At 43.3% G+C, this 12,076-nt stretch overlaps 1 protein-coding gene across 1 annotated transcript in view; it reads right to left on the minus strand.

Annotated features, from left to right (window-relative positions):
• Nucleotides 1–12,076, minus strand: part of LOC306913339 (contactin-associated protein-like 2) — a gene marked incomplete at its 5' end in the record, with an annotated part of 202,217 nt that overhangs the window by 27,045 nt on the left and 163,096 nt on the right. The window contains one exon of the mRNA XM_079489931.1: nt 4,188–4,358. Coding sequence (XP_079346057.1) covers nt 4,188–4,358 — 171 coding nt within the window. The remainder of the gene's footprint in view (nt 1–4,187; nt 4,359–12,076) is intronic.

Raw genomic sequence — 12,076 nt, forward strand, 5'->3', positions numbered from 1 at the left:
ATTCAAGTGGCAAGAATCCGGTTTTAGGGCGAGGAGATACAATTATTCATCCTCTCTTGTGTCTATCTTGGCTCTGCAGTAAAGTTCCTTGCAGGGTACTAGTGAGTCGCTCCAAGGTGATATCCATCTTGCGATCCTGGACAGTAAGTCTTTCAGAGGCCCCAGACTGAGTCCCCACCACTCTGCACAGTTCATCTACCATGACGGGCAGCTTTGGAGCTCCATGGAGTGCCCCTGTCTTAAACCAGGCCAATGCCCAAGCAAATGAGCAGAAGACCTGCTATCATGAATCCGAATGTCTTCAATGTCTTCCACGGACAGGACAGCTAGACACATAACTCTCCACTTCTCGTATAGTATGGATCCATTATGTGTATCCAGCAGAAAAAAGTCCCGTCAGGGCAGTCCGGTTCCTCTGAACCGGACTTTCTTTCTGAAAAGATTTTGTCAATTGCGTTGAGGGACCAGCTCACTAACTTAAATTTCGACGAGAGACAGTGTAGCGACACAAGATTCAACCAGAGTCCTGGGCGGGACAATATACAAGTTCACGGGTACGGGCGGAACGCAACGAAACACGGGTGGGTGACCTTTTTTAATCAGTGGACCCGCACTGCACAATGTTATAAACAGCAGCTGAGCTGGGGTTTTCTCAACAGCGGAGACAAGTTAAATCCGTCACATGCCCAAGGAATCGTCAGTGATGTCACATCACTGCCGATTCCTTCATAATGGCGTTCTGTTTCTGCTGCTGTGCTTGTTAGTGACATCACGGCCGAATCCTTGCTTCCTTATCGTAGCATTTCACGTGTGGAGTTTATTTTTTTATCACCAGTCTGCAGCCTGTAGCCTATATTTTCGTTCGCGCTGATGAAACACCAAGGGATTATAGATTAGCCTGATGAGTGATGACCGTGTTTGAAACAGCCTTGGATCAAGACGGTCGACTCACCAGGCTAATCTTTTTTTTTATCATCCTCTCCTTGTTGATATATTATGCCAATATGCCATTTAGGTCGAAATCATGATATCACAACTACATGTCTTCCGTTCCGTGTGCAACACACTGCCGCCGCCCACCACCACCACCACCACCACATGCGGTGTTGGATGAAATAAAGTCAATGATAGCCTGTGATACGAACGGGTAACGGGCGGGTAACGGGTAATTTTTTTGATGGGCGGGGCGGATCTGGTTTCGAGTTTTATATAAATCACGGGTAACGGGCGGGTAGCGGAACTGATGATTGACGGGCGGGACGGGTGCGGGTATCGAAAATTGGACAGGAAATCGTGCAGGACTCTGCCCACAACCAGAGTCCTGCAACGGGTCGCATACCCGTGGTACCCCGTGGGTACCACCCAGAGTTCTGTTCTCTACAGTCGACCGATTGGTCAACCCTGCTCCTACTCCTGTCCCGGTTTTCTCGAATGACGACTGTGAAATGTTTTTATCATTCTTTTTAAATAAGATCACAAACATAAGAAACTCAATCTTGCCTACTACATTTCCCACAGTTGTCTGTCCCAACACTCCACCCCTTCTGAGTGAGTTCAGCCAAGTCTCTATCACACACTTAACTAAAATCGTTTCTAAAATGCATCCCTCTTCCAGTCAACTTGATTTTATCCCATCCACCATTTTTAAAGATGCTTTTAATGTTTTAGGTTTGCATGTATTGTCTATTGTCAACAGCTCCCTTAGCTCCGGTTGTGTCCCTGACTATTTTAAACATGCTGTTATCCAACCACTTTTAAAGAAAACCAACCTTGACCCGTCCCTTCCTTTTAACTACAGACCCATATCCAAACTTCCTTTTATCGCTAACATTTTAGAGAAAGTGGTATGTGAGCAGTTACTTTTAATGGTTGAAAATAATTCAATCTTTGATAAATTCCAGTCAGGTTTTCGCCCAAAGCACTCGACTGAAACAGCACTACTCCGGGTCTCAAATGACATATTAATGCGTGCTGACTCTGGGGAATGTTCGGTCTTGTTGCTCCTAGATCTAACTGCTGCGTTCGACACAATAGATCACTCTATTTTAATCAGTAGGCTTGAGAAATGGGTAGGTCTACGGGGCGCTCCAGTGGTTTCTCCTATAGCCTCCTATCTTTCTAATAGAAGTGTTGCGGTTTCCATCAACGACCATGTCTCTGCCTCTGCTCAGTTAAATTGTGGCGTGCCCCAAGGTTCGATTCTTGGCCCGGTTTTATTCTCCCTATATATGTTACCTCTTGGTGTTTTAATCAGTCGTTTTAATCAAGTCTCTTATCACTGTTATGCTGATGACACTCAGCTGTACTTTTCATTTAAATCCCCTAACCATATAGTAAGCTGTCTATTTTAAAAGAGTGTCTAAATTCCATCAAGGAATGGATGGCACAGAACTTCCTACAGCTAAACCCTGATAAGACAGAAATCCTGATCATAGGACCTGAGACCATCCAGGCTGAAATACAGCAGTCCTTGGCTATAACGGCCAATTACCCGAAGACTTCAAAGAATTTAGGGGTTATTTTTGATCAGCAATTGAATTTCGAACCACAGGTTAAAAAGGTCGTCCAAACTTTTTCTTCCAACTGAGAAACATCTCTAAGATTAAGTGCTTATTAACTTCACAGGATCTTGAAAAACGTATCCATGCTTTTATTTCTTCCCGCTTGGATTACTGTAATTCATTGTTCACCACCCTGAGTCGCTCCTCAATACATCGTCTCCAGCTTGTGCAAAATGCCGCTGCGAGACTGTTAACAAATACACACAGAAGGTTGCATATTACACCTGTGCTCGCCGCCTTACACTGGTTACCAATTGACTCCAGAATTGTTTTTAAAATTGTATTAATTACTTATAAATCCCTCTATGGGCTGGGACCAATATATTTAACTGAGCTACTCCGCCCTAAGCTAAATACGAGACAACTTAGGTCTTCTGATAAAGGCCTTCTGATTATCCCTGCTACCAAGCTGAGAACTAAAGGTGATCGAGCCTTCTCCTCCATAGCACCTACTCTGTGGAACGATTTACCTCTTAACTTAAAAAATGCAGAGTCAGTTGATACTTTTAAAAAGCTGCTAAAAACACATTTGTATCGTAAATATTTTGGTTAATAGTTTTGTTCTCCCAGCCCTAGTGCATGCGTGCGTGCGTGCGTGCGTGCGTGAGCATGTGTGTGTGTGTGTGTGTGCGGCTGTGCCATTATGCCATCCTCGTGTAATGCAGTGATTGCATGGTCTCGCTGAATAAACTGGTTAGTACCGATGAAAATAAACAGTGAAGCCAAAATGTTGCTCTGAGCATAAATTCACACGTACACAAACATCCTGTCATGATGCCAGTCTGCAGTCAGCCAATTGGAATATTTTCAATTTACAATGTAGGCATCAGCATATAGGCTCTTAACCCATTTTGGGCGGGAACCCCTTTTGGTGTTAGCATTATGTTATGCTTTAGCAATTGAAAAATAGCAGATCTACGAGCTTGTACAGTAGGTCTGCTATTTTTGAAAAATCGAAGAACGACTGACAGAAACAGCTTTTTCAGAAAACTGTAATTTTCAAACAGACATTTTTAGAATCTGATCTCAGGTCAAAATGGGTTAATCCAGAGTGATTTACAGTAAGCAAGAACAACACATGGTAATACATCGCATGCATATAAATAGTCATCATGAATCATAAGTAAACCAAGAACCAGTCTAAACCAATCAGTCTAACAGTAGAAAATATAAACATAGAAATAGTAATTCAGATCATAATAGTAAACCAAGCACCTGTTATCACACACACGGATGCACGTACACACGCACTCACACACATGCACGCACGCACGCACACACACACACACACACACCCTTTATTTAGCAACATTAAGCAGGGAGAACTATACTTGAATAAAGTGTGTTTCATAATGGGTGACATTATTGCACTCTCCAATAATATTCTGTCTTGAAGGAGGCATTGTTGCATGCTGCATACCAGGTGGAGAATGGAAATGCTGACTCATGCTGTGCCCGACTGTGTGTGTGCGTGTGTGTGTGTGTGCGTGCGTGCGTGCATGCGTGCGTGCGTGCGTGCGTGCGTGTGCCACACAGTGTGGCTATCAGGCTCACTGCTGGATTAAACTGCACAACAGAGACAGAGAGAGAGAGAGAGAGAGAGAGAGAGAGAGAGTTCGGTCTTACATTTCAGCTCCAGGCGTATGAAGTCTGTGTTGCCCAGGTTTTCCAGGAACACCCCGTAGGGGGCGCTGGTCTTGAAGTAGAAGGAGATGTCAGCGCTGGTTTCTCCATGGAAGGTGTCAAAGTGCAGGTAGGAGGATGGAGTGGTGAAGGAGGCCGAGTTCCAGTAGTTAGCTGTCAAAATAAAACATTATAGGCCTATTGTTATAACAGAACATAATATAATTAATTGCGACCACATAGGTCGCAATTAATGCAAACCTGCGTCATAATTCACAGCCAGAGCTGTGTGTTCAGAGGAAAACAGGCCAACGGTTGTTAGGGAGGCGGTAGCGTGTCTCATGACGTGGGACATGATTTCTAATACACTTTAAATTGACCTTCTATTCACTAATGGCTTTAGAATGAAGCAAAGACAGATTGTAATGATGGAAACGTGGTGGAAGACTAAAGAGTCTCTCTCTCTCTCTCTGTGTGTGTCCATTCTTTGCTAATCTCTGGTGGAACGGCTGCACTGTATGCTATTATACTCACATTTAATCTCTCAAGTTTGAAGAGGAGAGGAGAGGCAAGGTTACAAAAAGAGGAGGAGAGGAGAGGAGAGGAGAGGAGGCACGGTTACAAAAAGAGGAGTAGAGGAGAGGAGAGGAGAGGAGAGGAGAGGAGAGGAGAGGAGAGGCAAGGTTACAAAAAAGAGGAGGAGAGGAGAGGAGAGGAGAGGAGAGGAGAGGAGAGGAGAGGAGAGGAGAGGAGAGGAGAGGAGGCACCATTACAAAAAGAGGAGTAGAAGAGAGGAGAGGAGAGGAGAGGAGAGGAGAGGAGAGGAGAGGATACAAAAAGAGGAGGAGAGGAGAGGAGAGGAGAGGAGAGGAGAGGAGAGGAGAGGAGAGGAGAGGAGAGGAGAGGAGAGGAGAGGAGAGGAGAGGATACAAAAAGAGGAGTACAGGAGAGGAGAGGAGAGGAGAGGATACAAAAAGAGGAGGAGAGGAGAGGAGAGGAGAGGAGAGGAGAGGAGAGGAGAGGAGAGGAGAGGAGAGGAGAGGAGAGGAGAGGAGAGGAGACAAAAAGAGGAGGAGAGGAGAGGAGAGGAGAGGAGAGGAGAGGAGAGGATACAAAAAGAGGAGTAGAGGAGAGGAGAGGAACGAGAGAGCGAGGAGGTTGCCATGGTTTCGGTTGTGCAATATCTCACTGTGTGTATGTGTGTGTCTCTGGTTCAGTGTGATAAGACATTCCCATTGACACTACCGGACCCCCTCTAACGCACTGTCACCAGAGGCAACACACACACACACACACACACACACACACACACACACACACACACACACACACACACACACACACACACACACACACACACACACACACACACACACACACACACACACACACAGACACACAACATGTGCTAAAGCTTATAGTGGCTATATTATATCATACGATATAAAATAGAATATATTGGTCTCCTGCTTCATTTGCTCTAATATGACCTATTATCATTCTCATCCATTAAACTGTCCAAACCCTTTTTAACATCCGTAAATGAGTCTAATTCCTCTCTGTCAGTGACTGTATGGATTTCCATTTAACTAATCGTGGAAATGGGTTTCATTAATCCCAGTGCAAACACACACACACACACACACACACACACACGCCTAGAGAGAGAGAGTCTTTGATGTCTTCTTCCCCAAGGCCCCCAGAGGGCGCTGTTCACTAACCTATGGGTCAGCGGTGACACGTCGATCACATGACCAAAAAACAAACAAACAACTTCCTTCCCAAGCTTGAAGGAGCAGTGTTGATTTCGTCGACTAATAATGTGACGAAGAATGTCCGTCAACTACCTTTTTTCACTGACTAAATGGAAACTTGGTGGTGGCGTGTGTATGTATATTCACAAAGACACTGAATATGTTACTCGTACTGACTTACAGCATGATGAAATTGAAACTGTGTGGGTTGAATTAATTTTCAAAAAGGCTAAATCAGTATTAGTGGGCACCATCTACAGACCGCCTGACCAACATGGGTTCTATGATATACTTGAGGGGTGCTTAGCTGAGGAGGAATGTGTAGAGAAAATCCTGATTGGCGACTACAATACAGACATGCAACGTAAGGAAGCACCTGTGTTTAAGTCATTCAGTAAGTTCTGTGATCTACATAGTGTCAGTCAGCTAATTACCCAACCCACTAGAGTGTGTGATTCTACTCAAACTGTCATTGATCTCATTCTGTCCTCGGACAAATCCAGAATCTCCAAGAAAGGGGTTATTGTATGTGGGCTTAGTGATCATTTTATGATATTCTGTACCCGCAAAATACAAAAACTTAAGACCGGCTGCCACAAAACAGTCATATCAAGGGACCTCTAAACCTACTCTAGTGAGGTTTTTAACCAAGTATTGGAGAGTCTGGATTGGTCCGATGAGCTTAAAAGCACACTTGTCGAAGAAGCTTGGCTTGGCTTCAAAACCAGATTTACATCAGTACTGAACAACATGGCTCCTTTGAGAACCACCAGGGGCAAAACCCGCTCGGAACCATGGATGAATTCGGACATACTGGCTGCAATGAAAGCCAGAGACAAAAAATGCTCTGAATTTCTAAAATGCAAGTCAAAGCTAGCCAAGCGCTTCGACAATGTTCGCCAAGCTCGTTTGAACAACCTAAATACACAACGAATCAAGCTACGAAACAGTGTAACTGCCATGACCAAATCAGCTAAAAGTAACTTCATTAATGATAAAGCTCAGGAAAACAAAAACAATCCTCATGAGCTCTGGAAGGTACTAAACAATCAACTAAGCTATGGTCAGAAACTAAAAACCAGATTTTCGAACATAAACATCAAATCGGACAACACTCTCATCACTGACAACCTTGATGTGGCCAACTACTTGAATATCTTCTTTACAAACATAGCAACAACTCTGGTTAACAAACTGCCCTCCCACTCTGGGCTCTTTGGTGTAGAGCACATTACAACCTTCTACAGAAACCTAGGTGTTTGTAAAGACGATTTTAAACTAGTTATGGTAACAACTGATGAGGTAATTAAGAAACTGAGTGCCCTCCAACCCCACAAGGCCACAGGCCATGACAACATTCCCTCCAAATTTCTCAGAGACTCAGCCATCTCTATAGCTCCAATCATCACCCACATAGTAAACCTCTCCATCAATCAGGGACAGGTCCCCCAAGATTTCAAACTGGCCAAAGTAACCCCCTTGCACAAGAAAGGGAGTAAATTAGACCCCGGCAACTACCGCCCTATTTCTATTCTTAGTTCCATCTCGAAAGTGATGGAAAAAATAGTCTATGAACAGGTTGAAAAGTATCTTGCCACTAATAAATTATTGTACGAGTTCCAATCTGGCTTCAGAACATCCCACTCCACTGACACATGCCTTCTCTATTTGAGCGACCACATCAAACAAGAGGTGGACGCTGGCAAATACTGCGGCATGGTCATGCTGGACCTCCAAAAGGCTTTTGACACCGTGAACCACTCCATACTGGTTAACAAGCTAAAAGCAATTGGTTTCGATAGCACATCAGTGAGCTGGATGCAATCCTACCTGGAGGGGAGAGAACAGATGGTGGAAGTGAACGGAACACTGTCCCCCCCCTCCCAGTGAGCTGTGGCGTTCCACAAGGAAGCATACTAGGGCCTCTACTGTTCCTAATATTTGTAAACGACATGACTTCAGCCTGTGACTGCAACTTGTTCCTGTTCGCAGATGACTCAGCACTGCTGGTCTCGGACAGGGACAAACTGCAGGTTGAAAATGCCCTCAGCTCTGAACTCGGTAGAATCTGCACCTGGCTCGCTGATAACAAACTATCTTTACACCTGGGAAAAACTGAATCCATTCTCTTTGGCTCTATTAGTAATCTCAGCAAGGCAAATGGCTTCTTGGTTAGAGTGGGTGACAATGTTATCACACGTAAAGATGAAATTACCTACCTAGGTTCCATCCTGGAGGCTAATCTTTCCGGTGATAAAATGGCCACCAACGTAATCAAAAAAGTCAACCATAGAACAAGATTCCTCTACAGGATCTCCTCACTGGTCAACAAAAACACCTTGAAGACCTTAACAGGAGCCTTTGTACAGGGTTTCTTTGACTATGCATGCACCTCCTGGTACCACAGCACCTCAAAGGCCCTTAAAACCAGGCTCCAGACTTCCCAAAACAAACTGGTCAGGCTCCTACTTGATCTAGCCCCCCGAACCCACCTCACCCCTGCCCACTTCGACAGGCTGGAATGGCTTAGGGTCGACGACAGAGTACAGCATCTTGCAATGGGTCTGGTCCACAAGATTCGATACACCACCAAGATACCCATGTACCTGTCTAGATACTTCCTTAATGTTAACGAAGTCCACACCCACAACACCAGAGGGAGTGCAACGAACCATGTACAACCCAGATTCGGCACAAACAAGGGACTAAATTCTTTTCGCTGCTATGCCACCAAAATGTGGAACGCCCTACCAACTGTCATTAAGACATGCAAATCCCTTGACTCCTTCAAAACCGCTCTCAAAGGGCACCTACGGATGGCTGCAATTCGAAACTGGCCCCCGTAAAATCTGAATCCCCCCCCCCGCCCCCCCCTTTTTTCCCCTCACTGTATATATTTCTTTTCCCTTTTTACCTCCTTTATGATGAATTCCTGTTCTGTCTATTTGTACGTCTCTAAATGTTTTGATGATTTGAACATGGTGGACCCTATTGGAAACAAGTGTAATGCTTAATTGGGTCGTCCACTCACAGTTAACAGCCTTTGTATTGAGTTTGTGCTTGAAATGTACTGTAATTCTGCAAACTAATAATAAATTCTTCAATCAATCAATCAATCAAACTAAATAAAAACCAAGCTATGATGACTAAAACTAAGGCTAAAATATATTGACAATTTCATCAACAAATTAAAAAAACAAGAGACTTATACAGACCTATACAGACGGCTGCAATTCGAAACTGGCCCCCGTAAAATCTGAATTCCCCCCACCCCCGTTTCCCCTCACTGTATAAATATTATGTTTCTTTTCCCCTTTATGATTGAATGAATGGTTTATTTCGATCTTAGTACATTAGTACATTACAAGATGAATCATGTTTTAAACTCATTTGACATGATCGAAAAGGTATAGGCGGAAGCTGGGAGCTTATTAGTGCCTATCCTTAATACATTGTACAGTAATGTAACTAAGAGGAATTTAAAATGAAAACAAAAACAAAACTAAAAATAAAGACAAAGACAAACAAAAAAACAAAAAAAACTAAAACAAAAACAAAAAACAAAAAACAACAAAAAACAACTAACAAACAAACACGGGAAACAAAAGAACAGCCAGGCAGAGAAGAAGAAGAAACACATTATTGAACACAGTAATCAAAGTAAACAGTACGAAAATAAAACTCAAGCAATTCAATCAATAATGCTTTAGTCATTCACTTTTGTATTTGTCCAATATAGCATTTTTGAGCCTTTTAAAAAAAAAATTGTATAATGTTTTTACTTTGTTTAATTGTATCCGGCAGGTCATTCCATAGTTTCACCCCGCGAACGGAGATACACATACTTTTCAGTGTGGTACTAACACTAGGTTGTTTGAAGTTTAGTACCCCTCTCAGCTCGTACCTCCCATCCCTATCCCTGAACCAATTTTGGATGTTATCTGGAAGAAGTTTCTGTCTGGCTTTATATAATATTTGTGCTGTTTTGTGGTCTATTAAATCAAAGACTTTTAATGTGTGTGAGTTCAAGAAGAGTTGATTGGTGTGTTCGTGAAATCCTACATTGTTGACTAATCTTATTGCTTTTTTCTGCATTATGTTTATTGGTTGAAGGTTACTTCTGATGAATTCTGATGAATTCCTGTTCCGTTCTTTGTCTATATAGAAGTGTCTATTTGTACGTCTCTAAATGTTTTTGATGAATTGAACAAGGTGGACCCTCTTGTAAACAAGTGTAATACTTAATTGGGTCGTCCACTCACAGTTAAGTCATTGTATTGAGTTTGTACTTGAAATGTACTGTAATTCTGCAAACTGTTAAAAAATATTTCAATCAATCAATCAATACTGGACAAGAGATCCAGTACAAGTCATTTTACACTTGGTTGCATGCTGAAAATAGCAGATCTATACAAGCTCACAACACGTCACGCTGCAGCATCAAGGCCCACCACCCAAATACATTTTAGTAGACTTAATCAACTGTAGATTTAGTTGACTAAAATCTTATGATATGTAGTTGACTTCACTAGTAAGAGACCACACCTCTACTTAAGTTAACAGTTTATTGAAACAGAATGAGATGAATGTGGAATGGAGTGAGGAACCCAAGGTAGGGCGAGTCTCAGGGTGGGGGCGTAGTCTCTGGAGCTGACAGCCATCTTTGCTCTACTCGGGATGAGCGTTTGGTTGTCTCTGCTCCGTCACTGATTCCCCTGGATTCCTAGAGAATCGAGGCGGAAGGAGGAGGATGGCAAATTTGAAGAATAGCGAAAATAGCCGATCTACAAGTGCAGTACTCACAACCCATGTTTAGTCTGTCGTGAAGCAGGACAAACAACTTGGTTGAGAGATCGCAGGTGTATTTATACTGTGGTGATTGCACCTGGGATTGGCTGTGGTGAGAGGAGGCAGGTGTAGTGAATACGGGTGATTGTCAATGGGGAGTGGCCGTTGAGTGGAGGCGGGAGGTGGTTGAGAACAGAGTGGCAGTGATAAGCAGAGGGTGGTCTCCACTCCTGAAACTACGTTGTATAAATACAACTACCCTAAAACTAGACTAAGGCCCTTTCCCAATTCCCCCCTTCTGCATGGCCCTTAGCCCTTCCCCTTGCTGATGCGCGTTCACGTGAGGAGGAAGGGTTATCTCAATTCTCTTTGGAGCGAGGGGTAGGGCCGAGTGCAAGGGATTGGATCCCCTTCAAACGAAGGGGATTCGCGACCAGACTTAAAACGGAGGGACATCACAGAGGGCGGAAGGCGGACGAGGTAAGACGCCTTTTTCGTCCTTTATTATGGAAGAATATGATAATAACCAATATTATTTGAATGTGTTAACAATCTGCATCGCCAAAAATATCGTAATCTCTAGCAAAGGTTAACATTACCTCACTTGAACTAACGATATGCTACGGCGTTGCATTCATACAACGTTACGGTAACGTTACCCATTAATTTGGCAGCGGCGCTTTATTATTTTTTATTTACCGCCGGTCGGTGCCCCGGTGGAACAACTCGGATGCAAACTAGCTTAACTAGCAGGCATAAGTCCGACCCCCCAGACCACGATATGTCAACATTCTGCAGTTTTGGAGCTCTTATAAAAGCCGTGAAATAGCCTACTGTACCTACATAACGCTGTCGCTGCATAACGGCTACTCGGTGCAGTGATAGCTGGTATGGTTTTATCATGACCAATGTTATGCTAATCCCCACAAGTTGCAAAAGTTACATAACTAATTAGCAATGGTGTTGTTTTTTCCCCAGGCAAACCAGCTATGGAACAGACTGCAAGCTGCTGTACAAGCCTGTACATTGGATGGAGATGAATCACGATGGCATTTTCATTGTCCTAAATGTTGTTGAATTTGAAACATTGTCATTCATATCATATGTAGCATACTACGACTTGTCATAGGACATGATAGAAAATGACTGTTCTTAATGATATTAAAAACAATGAACACAGTGACCACAGCCCCTTCTTTCTATACTGTAAATTGTTTTTCTTTTTTCTAACCCTGTATATCCATTCTATACAAACTGTTAATACAATAATCAATGAATCAGGTACACCTGTTGAGCAGGTGTCAGAATGAGCTATATCTAGCTGAATTACATTCTGGTGGGCTACCAAGA

This window comes from Electrona antarctica (genome assembly GCF_951216825.1).
Source record: "Electrona antarctica genome assembly, chromosome: 20".
NCBI classification, from domain to species: domain Eukaryota; kingdom Metazoa; phylum Chordata; class Actinopteri; order Myctophiformes; family Myctophidae; genus Electrona; species Electrona antarctica.